Source organism: Echinococcus granulosus (genome assembly GCF_000524195.1).
Source record: "Echinococcus granulosus chromosome Unknown EG_S00084, whole genome shotgun sequence".
In the NCBI taxonomy this organism is placed as follows: Eukaryota; Metazoa; Platyhelminthes; class Cestoda; order Cyclophyllidea; family Taeniidae; genus Echinococcus; species Echinococcus granulosus.
This window is the reverse complement of record NW_020170464.1, coordinates 275,441-289,484: the sequence shown is the minus strand read 5'-3', so window position 1 is coordinate 289,484 and position 14,044 is coordinate 275,441. Positions and strand designations below refer to the sequence as shown.

At 44.6% G+C, this 14,044-nt stretch overlaps 2 protein-coding genes across 2 annotated transcripts; one reads left to right on the top strand and one right to left on the bottom strand. All coding sequences in view use genetic code 11, as the record gives it.

Moving 5' to 3' along the window:
* Positions 1 to 4,588: 4,588 nt before the first annotated feature.
* EGR_07704 (hypothetical protein) lies at positions 4,589 to 9,487 on the bottom strand (the record flags this gene model as incomplete). The annotated part of the gene is made up of 4 exons (XM_024496953.1): positions 4,589 to 4,659; positions 4,692 to 4,922; positions 7,951 to 8,002; positions 9,365 to 9,487. 4 exons carry the CDS (start codon positions 9,485 to 9,487, stop codon positions 4,589 to 4,591), a joined length of 477 nt encoding a protein of 158 aa, XP_024348658.1.
* A 1,157-nt stretch (positions 9,488 to 10,644) lies between these two features.
* On the top strand, positions 10,645 to 12,398 carry EGR_07703 (Mitogen-activated protein kinase kinase kinase; the record flags this gene model as incomplete). The annotated part of the gene is made up of 2 exons (XM_024496952.1): positions 10,645 to 11,067; positions 11,172 to 12,398. The coding sequence occupies 2 exons, from the start codon at positions 10,645 to 10,647 to the stop codon at positions 12,396 to 12,398; spliced, it is 1,650 nt and encodes a 549-aa protein (XP_024348657.1).
* Between the last annotated feature and the right edge of the window lie 1,646 nt (positions 12,399 to 14,044).

Sequence of the window (14,044 nt, the reverse complement as noted above, 5' to 3'; positions counted from 1 at the left end):
AGGATGGAATAGAGGTGGAGCTGAAGGTGGACGAAGAGAATAAGTTTTTAATGCCTCTCTCTCCCGGACTCCGTCAAGCTCTGTGTGTCCGGGGGAGGGGGAGGGTAAGGGAGCTTGAGGGGCAGGAAAGGCGAGAGGGAAACGTCCATCAGAGCAACCATCAACCTCGATATACGATAAACAGCTGCCTTCGCCGTCAGCCATGAGCCTGGTGGTGTTGGCGTTGTTGGTGGTGATGCTAGCGCTGGTGGTAGGTGTGACTCATGAAGCTCTTCAATTAGCTACAGCCGGAATGGAGATGGTGATTGGGGTGGTGGTTGTAGTGATGATGGTGATGGTGGGTGCGTTAGTTTTATAAAAGCACACCCACCCTTGCAAACATTTGCGTGCGTACCGTGGGTTTGTTTGAGACAATGACACAAGCAGGCCAGTGTAATTATCTAATAAGAAGTGGTGAATGTGGAGGTATTTTACAAAGTTAACTACAGTGTATTGACTATGGTCATTAGTTTTAACAAGGAATTGGGTGAGTCGCATGTGCTGATAAAACTGGTGCAAAGTGTTTTTCGTCGTAAACGGTATGTGGACTGTAAATTTCATCGGCGTTTCGACCAAAAGTATGGCAGGGTATAAAGGTGCTCCCCCAAAATGTTGTGTAGTGCCAGGAGTCTTATCCGAAGATGAAGGAAGACAATGCTGGGAGAGAATATGCATAATCAACCGACAGTAGGGCTTGGGACAACTGTCATGGCCCGGGTGCCAGTTTACTTAGCGAAGGTACACCCTGGCGGAGCACCTAACTGGCCCCTTTACCACAATTGAGAGTTGAACAAACAGCCACTGTAGAACAAGTCAGCAACTACAACTTCGAAAGCTGAGAATGTTGACAAAGATAAGTCGTGTTGGTGCTCTTATGCGGGTAAGAGGTTTCCAAAGGTTCCAAATCATTGCATGAAATGCATTTAACAGATAGAGGCTTGGAAATCTGGCCTTTTTTCGTGTGAATTTGGCATTTGAAAGGCGAGATAAAATTAAAAGGAGCACGCCACGGTCATTTCGGGTAATTATTAAAGTAGTTTGCATCCTATAGGTAAATTACACTCAACGAATGGTTAAAGGGAGTTTAAAGTCGTACAGTGCATTTGTTCTATCATGTATTTTCTCTAATTGTAGAAAATATTTTCCGCTTTCCCGCTTGTCTTCGCATGTCTCATTCCCCCTTCGTAACGTCGATTTGTCAATGTTTTTTTTTTTTCTCTTAGATATAAGGCAGTACCTTTCCCTATAGGGAGCATTGTTTCATTAAACATTGTTGTCCGAGTTAAATCGGTCCTATATTTCGTCATCCTCGGAGCTTCGTACATCGGTCGACAAAAGTGTCACCTTAGTGAGCATCAGTTTTTCCTCAGTTATGCAAAAGCTTGCAGTGCTAATAGTTTTGCCCCTCAATGATGGAACAGCTTACAAGGTGCTTTCTCTCTGGACTTGCTAGTCGACAAAAAAATTTAATGCTCCTCATTTTTTTAGTTGCTTTTATGCAGATGCCCAGAGTGGGTTTTGAGTTGCCTTTGACAAACTGTGGCAGATTTCCCACCATTCAAATCAGGGCTCAAAAGTTATGGTGACTTAAATTTTCCCCTTTTAGATCTTTGATCTTGTTATGTTAGCTGAGCACATTTTCCTGGCTTGATTCTCCTCTATCTATCTCCTCTATCTTTGATTCCAGGATCACCTACTTATAACCCATAAGTAGGGCACTTTTCACTCGACCATGTGCATCATTGAGGTGGAATATTGACTCACAAGTCCTCGCTGTTTGCATTTGCTTGACAGACCCATTTATTTATTCAAATAAAAGACATCCTCCTCTGCAATGCGAAAACACGAATGTAATACACATCAGGAGAAAGACATCGCTTGACTCTGCATGATTCATCACCTCGCTGGTGTGGTGACTACGCTACTCGTGTCGATTTAGGGAGAGGAGATGAGGGGGGAGGGAGAGGAAAGGCGAAGCGGTGGGGGTTACTCAGCCCTCGGTGTACGCGCTCGCGCATGCATTCATGGGGCATGCCTCATGAATGCAGCCATACCGCGATTGCACGCACATGACGTGTTCGTCCCTCATTGGTCCACCGGTGGTCTTATTGTGACTTTAGGTAACAGCCATACTACTGTTAAAAATGGTCAAAATCGACAGGAATTAACTTTTTTTTATTAGCAACTACAATTGGCTTTTAATTAACTACTCTCGACCATGGTTTCTTACAATGCATTTGTCACTTGCCAGGATGGTTGGTGATCTGCTGGAGCATTCTTTAATCAACCAAAGTGACATTCACTTAGTAGACGATGGTTTGCATACTTGAAGCATTAAAATAACAACCTTAATAAACGTCCTGAAGAGCCCTTCATTATTTTGAAAAGGCAATTAAGGGCTTTCAGCAATATGGTCTTATGCTTTATGTTCTCATTGTCTTTTCAAAAACTTCCATCTAAACGAGCGCCTAATCATCTCTCACTTCCCCGTACGGAATAATTATAAACATTTTTTTGCCATTTATAGGGCAAGAGGAATGTGAAAGTGAAACGGGCTCGCTTTACTGTCCGGTATGCGGACGTGTCTGGACCAATGCTTTGACCCCCACGAATCTCCCCGAGGGCGGAACGCGTCGGGTGCCCCCCTCTACCGCCGATCTGCCCGCGCCTCCGCCACCTCACGAGGTCATCCCCGCTTGGGCGCCGGTCAGTGGGGTGGAGAACGCGAATCTTCTTCTTTTGCAGAACCAAATTATCCCCGGGCTAAGGAGTAGTTTGGCTGTGTGGAAATCGGTCTTTTCAGAGGAGGTGAGTGAAAGTTTGGGGTCTATTTTAAGGCTAAAATTGAGGCCTTTTTTGTATGAGTTAGGTCAATTTGAGATGGTAAGATTTATTATTTCCAAAGAGGAAGAGTATCATGAACCTTTTCCATGTAGTAATTATAAGTCGGCGTTTTAGTCGCCTGACTATTCAATCCCAACGTCACTCCTCAAATATGGAGAAATCTGTTCAGTTTGAGGTAGAACAAGCTGGTCAGTCCTTACCCCGATTAGCTAATCCTAATCCTGAACTTTAGACATTTGGAATACCTTTTTCAAGGCACGTTATTCAAAAAATGCATGCAGTAAACCAATACAATACGTCGTTTAATCGGAAGAGAAATTGGAGACTATTCAACTCTTCAGGTTGCTATGGGGATGATTTCGCCTTACTGGCACGTACGTCAGAGTGCTTTGCGTCAAGTTGCAAAAATCACCATTTGTCGCGTCCTGATGGCACGGAAAGCAACCACAACGGCAACCACTGCTTCCCCCTATCAACAGCAATCGGAAGGTCCTTCCACCACACCTAACAATCTGGGCTGCGAGTCTCTTCGAATGTCCATCCGACTGATCCAGTACCTTCTAAGCGATCCAGCCGACGAAGTCTTTATTGCTTCCTTGGTAAGTTGACTCCATTTTTGGAGGAGAAGTAGTATTCTTCAGCATGTATTAGTAACAAGTTGGATAAAATAAGCAAAGTGTGCAGCACTCAAGATTTCCAACGAGGCGTATTTGAGGTGTCTGGCAATGCTCTCCCGGTATGCATTATTTAACACCCTTTCAGTGGAATTTATGTGCTTTTACAAAAGTCAGCTGAAGTTATTTTTTTTTTGACAGTTTGAGAGGTGAAGAAAAGTGCTTTTGAGGCGTGAAACAGTCTCTTCGTTTCCTTGGGCACATTTTTTAAGCTCTTTGGTCACAAACACACGCTTGAGGCTGCGAACGTGTCTTCTTCTCAAAATGAACTAATTAACCAAGCCAAAAAAGACAGAACGGAAACACAAAATTTGTGAACACAAGGTGAAGGAGGTGGAGAACAAAGGACCGGGTGGTGGTGTTGATGGTGGTTAGGCTGGTTAGTTGAACGAAACATACTCCTTCAACTGTACCTGCAGATGATTAATGACGGCTCGGCGTGCTTTGTAAACGTGTGTGCTGGGACAAAAAAGCATCTTTCACACACACATACACACAAACCATCTTCTCCTCTTCCTTCTTTTCGCCCTAATTGAATTTGTGCGTTCGCGCGAAAATCATGAGGAGTCCGCAGCACGGTGTTGTGAGCTTCCTTGGGCAGGCGGGCAGGCGGGCGGGCGGGCGGGCGGGCAGATGGGTGTGCGTTAACCTAATTCGCCAATTCTGGTGTTATTTCGCCACCCACTCCCCTCCTTCTTCCTTTTACCGAAATCCCCAGGGCATAAAATGGACTCCGTAGTCGGGGTGCTTTTATTTTTTTCTCTTTTCTTCTGTCTCCCTACTGCAATTATCCAGGGATTATACGCACACACACGCACAAGTAGGAGGGCTTAGTCACTGGCCTGTGCGTGTAAATAAATAAATAATGCTAATCAAAAGCATCGTCTAATTAAAAAAAAATATGTACGTCAGTGCGACGTCTAACTAATTTTTCTAAAAGGGCTGTTAATTTTCTCATTGAAACGTTAAAAATGAGTTATGCATTTGGTGCAGTTTGGACTTCTTTTCAGGGTTTATAAATTGACTCACAGTTAAAGTGCCTCGGCTTCTTTATTAGTAAAAGTTAATAAAAAAAGATAATCACTTTTGATTTTCAATTTAACTGAGTTTTAACATTCACGGGTGTGAGACTACGTGGAGTGGTGCTAGTGATGACAATAAACATTTCAATGGAATGGAATTTTGAACTTATGCGCCGCCACGAAATACACTTTCTAGCTACTTTAGAGGTTGTGTAGATTATACAAAACGTCTTTTCCACTTCATTTAAGTTAAGTGCTTTTATAACTTGATCTGCGTGAGTAAGCGACTCTAAAAACTTTCGCAGAGGGGATGGCAAGTCTCCATGGTAAGCTTTAAGTACGGCTAAGAAAATCACGGGAGAATTTCGGTTGAATAATTATTTACTAGGAAAGAAAATTAAATTGGTCTAGGGGTACGATGAAAGCGCTGCTGTAAATCAAGCAAAGGTTACTGCTGTCATACAGGAAACATAACATCTAATCCCGTGCGCTTTGTCTCTGCCGGTGAATGACGCGACAGATCGCTATGTGATAAGAAATATGACTACTGCACGATTCTTCTTTCTTTTTTTCTAGCTCTCTCTGACTAACAGGCACCTAAACTTTCTTTTCAGTTTACGGTCTATTTCACTACGCTTTATGCTACCAAATTTGGGTCCCTCTTAGTGTTTGTCTTTCATTGGAAATAACTGTATTGTAGCGCTCCGTGACTTCCCCGAAGACGAAAGACAACGAAGTACCCGAGAAAATGATATAGATATATATTTCACAGACAGTTTGGTTGGAGACTACTGGTAAGGCCGAAGGCCAGCCTAAACGGTGAAGCATCTAAGGTAAACAAACAATTAATGCATTACATACTCCCTCTTCTCTTTTGAATGTGGTTAAGAGCGCTTCCTCTGGCAAACCTCCCGCGACAACCGTTACTGCGTAATCAGTAGTCTAAGGGTAACCGTGCGAGTCGTTAAATTTGTATGCAACCAAGGTGATACTTGACCGCAAGGTCGCTGAGTCCTGCTGGCAATTCTACTGGATCGGGAGTTTTATCCCGCATGGGGATTGTATGGGTGGACGGAGGAATGCGATAGCCATTATGTGTGTACACCGTTAGTCGTAGGGACGTTGGCTCAAACGCAGTCATGCAACAAAGGACAGGATTCAACATAGTTCTGTGGGGGTAGGATTTCGCTTTCATTCTCCCTTGCCTTGCTTTTCTCGCTTTAGTGCTGCCCAGTTATATGCATCTGGGTTCTGTCCAGTTAGTTGAGGAATGGAGGAGATATCGCGAGTTTGCATATTTGATACCCTCATACAGGTACGGTGAGCAGCTCCGTAAGGAAATTTTTCACGTGATTCACGGTTAGTGTCGCTTTGGACACTAATTGCTTTCCTGCAGATCACGAAAATGGGGTATTTGCCGAAGGAGAAATGTCCTTTAGGATGAGGCTTAGTTTCTATTGTCACCAATGTGGTACCTTGAGACTTTCCTGAAGGCAGAAGAAGGCACAATACCCCGGCAGATTATGTATTTCTACCATTCAGAAGGGGTTGGAAATATTGTCACGGGCCAGAGGCCCGACCACCCGTCGAGGATGCAGTGGCGAAGACCCTAACTGACTCCCTTACTAAAAACGAGAGTTAGACGAGCAATTAAAGTATTTTAATTATACTTCTTCTCGGTATCTCCTGTTTTAACCAGTAAAACGCGAAATGTTGGGATTTTATGAGTAATGTAATCGGAACACGAGGACCGGTTACCAGAGCCTTTAAGCCATATCTGAAAGCCGGCGCCGTCGACGGAAGATGGTGCACTCGCACAACCCTTAAAAATATCAAAAGTCAGTTGTTCGTATTACTCCTGATTCTTCCATGGGAACGCGGGGTTCCAGGGTGATTAGTCTGTGTAGCATTCCTTGATAAAGAAATTCCCCTGACTGATTGGAGGGAGTATTTAACATTCCATGTTGCATGTGGTCTGACTCCACGTAGATTTTTCCTCTTTCCACTACCTATGGCAGAATAAAATTAAATGCAAAATGTCACTCTTATGCAAGTAAATTACCACAGCAAATTTTTTTACCGGACGTCTGGATGTCCCGCCTTTTTGTAGCGAAAAAAGTAATCCGCGGCAGTGATGACCAACATCCCCTTACTTTGTACACTGGGGAATTTGTTTTAAAGATATCGAAGTGGATTTTATACCCACATGAATTTTGATATTTTGATTTTCAGATATCGGTAAATTGACATATCATTTTAAAATCTTCACGTCTTTTTCCCCAACTTCCCATTAATTATTAAAGAGCTACTCTACTTGACACGTGGCGCACTCTTCCTCCTTTTTTCACTCATAACGTCGTACTCGCCTCTCATCCGGCCCATCTAAGACTGCTCACTTTTGAATCCGTCTAGTGTGCGTTCCGAGAAATTCTGGGTTACCTCATTTGTCTCGACACGGAGACCATGACCGCATTGCAACGCACAATCGCGCCAGTCCTACGACGGTTGCTTATATTTGTTGGTGGCTACCTAACACCCGGTCACGTGCCCATCAACAACGTGGCCAACTTAAACCTTCCAACCGCCACAGCGTCAACTGCGGCGACAGTGGCCGAGAGCGGAGCAGCGTCAGTCGATGTGACTCTACCACCACCGCCGGATCAGCATCGACGGGCCAATTTAGCCTTGGTCACTCTCGTAGAGTTGGCCAAGGGTCAGGAGGGCGAAATGTCCATCGGAAGGGACACTAGCAACGGTTAGATTTTGAAAATAACCTCATTGTTACATTTTAGACTAAGGTGTGAATGCTACACTTATACATTTAATCCGAATAGTTTTACTTGCGTTGATTTTTCCTCCTTACAAATGAGATCAAGTTGCATGCCAAATGAATAGGGGCACATGGTCTGACACCAAAACCATGATTTTGGACGTTGAAGGGCCGCAAAAATACGAATTTGTTGTGCATTTGGAAGGGTTCTGATTTAACAGGGTCAAGAGGTAAGAAATACAGTCCACTAATGGATATGTGAAAACAGTCATTAAAAATAAGTAGGTTGGGTAGTAAAATTTGGGGATCAGTTTATAAGTATGTTTTATAATCTACCAAGCACATGTTTCTGTTCAGGCGTTAAAAAAGGTTTTACCATTTCATTTCAGTTATTTGCTGCGCTTTTGAACAAAAAATCGCTTTGCTGCTCTTTCTGTGGACTGATGGAGCGTCGCATTTCGTTCGTTAGTTCTGCTGAAATCACGCAACATTACTGCTGCTACTGCTTTTTTTGTTTTAACAAAATCGTCGCAACATCAAAATTAGTTAATGCGCAAACCTTGTTAATTTGACACTCGCAGTGCTTACTACAATTTCATACTTGGCATTGTTTCACTTGACTTAACAAAACATTGCTTGACTTTCGCATACTCCTTTTATAAAGAAATTTACTTTGCTGAAGGACAACTTGAGAGAACCACATTAACAACATAACTCGTCCATTCATTGCTTGAGGTAAACAACTCGACTAGTTAATTTCCCGTGCGAAAGTGCCCTTTTGTTGTAATGCCTTGGATGGACGGTAAATGTCAGGCTTGGTATTACTTTGGTCACCGCTCCTGGCCAACCTCCCGCATGGGCCACATTACAATGCACGAGTCAACTTTGCCGGTCATTGAATTTCCACGCAACTAAGGAGTTATTTCACCACAACGTCACTGATCCCTCTTAGCAATTCTACTGTATGAAGAGCTTTGTCCTGTGTGGGAAATGCATTCGGACACCGGAGGGAATGTGCTAATTATTACACGTGTCCAAGGCTATCTGTAGGCAGACTGACCTAAAATAGTGGTCATGTAGCAAAGGGCAGGATTTGGCGTAGGTCCGTAAGGGTGGGCTTTCGCAGCTATTCCTTTTGCACATTATTCTCACATTAAAGCTGTGCCTCATGCCTTTCTAGATCCCATCCAATTGATAAAGAAGTGGGCGAGGTATCGCGAGCTCGCATATTTGACGTCTCTATGCAGAAATGATATGCAGCCCCATAACGAACTGCTTTAGATGGTTCACTGCTAGTGTTGCATTAGTTGTTAGCAGCTTTCCTGCAGATCTCGGTGCAGCAATGGTTACCGAAAGTAGACTTCAATTTCAGGTCTCCGTTGGTGGTTGTGTCAGATTCTTTCATCCCCAACATAGGCACATTGTCCGCCCCGCTAAGGTCTATCACCCAGCAGCAGAATTCAATGCACATGTCCCTTAAGATAGAATTTGTTTTTCACTGCCATCAATAGAGCGCTCCGAAACTTTTCTGAAGACGAATAAAGGACTTGGGGCTGCTGGCATGACTAAGGCCAGCCCACTTTACGAAGGTACAATGGCGGAGCACCCAAGTGGTTCAATTACCGAGACAGAGAGTTAAGCGAATAACCAACGTTTTGCAGTTCTGTCTGCTTTGAAGCGCAGTTCGCAGTCATTAATCACTAAACATTGAATGCCCTGTTAATTCCTCTACCAAGTCTAGCTTACATCGAAGGTGGTATGTAGGAGGGAATACCCACGAACGCGTTTGAACAGGGAAACGTGTTGATGGCGCATTTGCCCTGCCGAAACGGACATTTTTACAGGCTTAATGTTTATGTGCGCCTCCTCAAGTGCTGTTTTCAACTTTGCATGTTTTCCCGTTGGCTAACAATTAACCAATGAGTCGCAAAAGGATAGGGAAGACACTTCCCTCTCTTGGTTGTGAGTTAACTCTAAGGCCATGTTAGGCGGGTAATTTTGCTCCCTAAGCGTACCTGTGAAATAAAATTGAAAATGGAGTAAGAATTATGCGAATAAAATGCATGCTTTCTCCATGTAGATTTTGTTATTTGCAAATATGAAAGTGAGACTAAAAGTTTGCAGAGTCGTATTTTCATTAACCGAAACACTTATGCAGCAGCGCACCGAGACTTCGTCGAAGACGAAAGAAGAAGCAATGCTGGGGCAAATAATGCATATATGCGACTGACAGCAGGGCTTGGGGCTACTAGCATGGCCGGGAGGTCAGCCTTCACAGCTAAGATATAATAAGCGGAGCTCCTGAGTGGCCCGTTTCAAAAACCGTGAGCTAAGCAAACAAATAAAATAAGGTAGTGTCTTAAAGGCAGAGACTTTTGCTAAATAAATGTTAATTTAACATTTACATATAGGTAAGCTTTGTTTCCATATTCTTCACAAATAATTCGTTGAAAATGTTGTTTGTGAACTCCAGCGAACTTCGTTCGCGGTAGTTTTTAGGTAAATCACACAGATATCACCTCGTTGACAAATTTATGATGGATTGATTGGTAGAGAACTTTGATAGTTACTACTGGCTTGAATTGTTGTATTAAGGGTGGTTTTTCTAGCTGATTTGCGACAAAAGTTTTCCTTTTCATCCCCTTTGGGAAGGTGGATGAGTCATCCAACTGCCGTTGCCATTACAACACCCTTGAGATACTTTGCTTTCTCTAAAACAATAATAAATGAAACTGAAGATAAGAATTTTCACCTTCTGATATCCAATCAGTTGTCATGCTTGACTTAATCTTTATCGACCTTAGCTCCTGTTTTTGGGTCACAAGATTTCACTTTGGATCAATATATCGGGGTCTTGGGCTACGTGACTGCATCGTCTGCTGCCTTAAAGAAGCACTTAATGGGTGGACAATACAGCAACGGACCAGCATATCGATCAATGCCCGTACCTTTGGATCACGCCATTCCAGCATCAATCAATATATTGATTGCGCCCGAGTCAGGTGGCTCCTCTGCCTACTGCCTTAAAGAGGCGCTGACGTTTCATTACAACAATTTGTTCACCACATTGCAATGAAGTCTCAAGGGACGATGCTCTGACACCAGCAGTGCTGACTCTGGGTCGGAATTGGGCAAGATACCATGCCCTGCAGTGCCAATAAGGAGGCGTGATTATATCTTATTTTACCAATTTTTCCAGTTAGAAATATGTCGTCTAATAACAACCAGAAAACAAACCAAGTACCCTTTCCTCTTTGTAGCGGAGGAATGCATGTCCATCAGCGGGTTGCCACATATGGCACACTTTCTGCTGCGTTCCGCCAAGTTTCACCAAACTCACCTCGTGGGTCGGCTGAAGCTCTTGGAGAAGCTGGTGGAAATGCACCGTGAAACAGTTGCTAAGATTAGTACTGGTGACGGTGTTGGCGAGGCTGTTGTTACCAAAGACGTGGACAACAAGCGCATCAGTTACCGTCACCTCTGTTCCAGCCTCATCTTCACTCGACGTCATGTCTACCCCCCTGAACAGCCCGTCTTTCCGCACAATCTTGTATCTGAGGATGCTATGGCAACGCGATTTCGAAGGAATCCCACAGCATTTACAAACGTCACTGGATCCCCTCTTAAGGTCATGGGAGTGACTGGTCAACGAGCCGAGGAGGTGCAGATTAGCTCTTTTGCCTGTCTCATGGAAGCCAACATCAAAGCCAGTCGACTTGTAAGTTGCTTTAAAGCAAAAAAATATTCAAAAAGATGGACTCTACATTGTTTATCAATCGCTACTAGTCACTGAAAATGGTGAGATTCTCCCACTTATTGTAGGCCCGACGTGTATTCATCACAGTAGCGCGAGCTCTGCTTCAAGAGCCCCGTTCTTCCTCCTTCTCCTCATCCAATGGCAGTTCTCTCCCCGATGCCGAGAGCTTTGTCAGTGCTGAAATCAAGCTCCTCGATGTCAGTCTGGCAGCCAAACTACGTGCCAAATTAGCCGATCTTCTTAACACCAACACCACCACTACCAGCAGTTCCGCAGCCACTATCACCGCATCCAACCCCATCAGCGCCAGTGGTACCGTAACTGCTACGACCACCACTGTAACTACTAATATTACCGCCGTCTCAACTACCACGCCGCCTCAACCACCACCACCGCCCGAGCATGAAGTCCCACCCGTTCCCCCACCTCGGCGCTTTTCCCAGAGCAAGACACCTGCTCGAGCCCCGTCAAATAGCACGAGGATAATTACTCCCAACGGTGTTCGAGTTGCCCTTGAACCCGCTTACGACCACGTAGCACTCTCGGAAACCGCTGGCGTCTACAGTAGCAGTGAGGATGAGGAGGATGGAGAAGGTGGGGACGAAGAACCGCTGGAAAAACTGGATTGGGAGGAGGTGAGAACAACACAGCAACCACAGCAGCATCAGTATCAAGGAAAAAGAGAGCCTGTTAAGTATACAACATCAGCCTCTGTCCCGGTCACTCCAAGTCCAGCAGAACTGTCAGCTCTGAAAACGGCCCTCCGACGAGCCGCCTGGTCACCAGTACCCCTGGTGACGATTCCGAACCTTGCACAGGCGTTGGACGCTAAGGATCCACTGAAAAGCGAGTACCGATACAAAGAGGGAGTTGATTGGTTGCTAGGACCCTTTCTTGGCAAGGGTGCATTTTCGCTGTGCTACCAAGCCCGCGACATTAGGACGGGCACGTTGATGGCGGTGAAGCGGCTGCGGTTCGTGGGTGATTCCTCTGCCGAGGCGATGGAGCAACTGGCGACGGCTAGGGAGGAGGTGGAGATAATGCGACGACTGTATCATCCAAACGTCCTACGTCTTTTCGGTATCGCCTACAACCCCGAGAAGAAGCACGTGGACATTTTCGTGGAATGGATGCCGGGGGGAAGTATTACGAGTTTACTGAATCAGTATGGCGCATTCACAGAACCCGTCTCCTTAGCATACACTCTGCAGGTGGTTAGGGGCATCTCTTGTCTTCACAAACACGGTATTCTTCACAGAGACTTAAAAGGTACAAATTTATACCGCTTTTGACGTGTTGTTTTAAAAACTTATGATAGACTAAACAATAAGATCGGACCAACAAGTGGAGATAATTTTAAGGTAGACTAGTGAGCGCAAAAGAAATACTTAAAATAAATTACCTACCAATACTTAAAACCTACGCCCCATCAAGAAAACTTTCTCACAGCAGTTAATAGCAAATAATTATGCAATGGACACATTGCAAAAAATTCTACCAATAGTGTACCTACAGGCAACATACCCAGTTCCACACGATCCTCAGAACTAGTACTAATGTGAAACCAAATATTTCTTTTTATTTAATGCTTTTATTTTTGTCAGGAGCAAACTTATTGGTTGACTGCACAGGCAGTGTCGTGCGTATATCTGATTTTGGTGCCTCCGCACGACTGGGCAGTCAGGGCAGTGTGGCAGGTCAATTTCAGGGTCAAGTTATTGGCACTTTCGCCTTCATGGCTCCGGAAGTAGGTCCTTGTGATGCACGAATTACCCTTGCTACTTATTTTTCGTCAGTAGCAAGTTTGCATTTTCTGCATCACAGGTGCTGAGAGGCGAGACGTATGGGCGGGCGTGCGATATTTGGTCGGTCGGCTGCTGCTTGCTGGAGATGCTGAGTGGAAAACCTCCCTGGAATGATTCTCGACTTACCAATCAATATGCCCTGATGTTTACAGTAAGCATTGAGACTCTGACTTAGTGCGCATGGTCGTTACTTTACGCCACAAATGGGTCATAGATAATCACAAAACTATTTCCATATTTACTTTAAAGAACCTCATGCTGAAAAGATCATACACGAACGCAAGCAAAAATTGTTCCAGCAAACTTTTTGGTAATGAAAGACTGTTTCAGACTGCTAGACCCTTGGAACACCAACAACCGTAGCTCGTGGCTGACCCCATATTTCAAATCCAGATAAATATATTTCGTGGAAAGCTATTCATTTACTTATGCACATTTTCTCTTCATGCTAACAGATTGCGTCAACTGATCAGCCGCCCTCTTATCCAAAGTCAGTCAGCTCCTCAGTCAAGCAGTTTCTGGACTCTTGTTTCAATCGTATTCCGGAACAACGACCCACAGCTCATCGTCTGCTTCAACATCCCGTTTTCTCGGCCATCGTCTCCGCTCCAGAGCCATCCACGAAGGCGTCGTGTACATCGAAGACCGCCAACAGCAGCCTCTCAAAGAGCTTCACTGCTGTCAGTCTTTCGAGCAGTTCGTCGTCACGTGCCACTAGTCGTCACCGCGCTCTCCCACCTGTTCCCCACGAGAGCTCCCTTCCACCCACCACCTTGTCTCCTCTGACGAATTACGACAAACTCGTCTCTCCAGTACCCACAACTCGGCAGCAGCAGCAGCAGCATCAGGTGGTGCCCCTGCAGCGCAAAATTTGCCGAAACCAATGATTTAGAACAATCCACCTACTACTGCTACTACCAATGGGATTGAGACGGACATTTCAAAGCATACGGCAGCGTCCTCTCAGTCTTTGTTTGCTTTGTCTTCACCACTTTTCTTCAATCCCTCTGAATTTTCGTTAAGGGGGGAAACAGCCTTCCATTTTTTATGACATTCTCAGCATTTTGTCACCCTCATGCATTTCTGCATTCCGTCAATTTTTTGTGTGGTTTTATGCGTGTGATTTTTGCTAA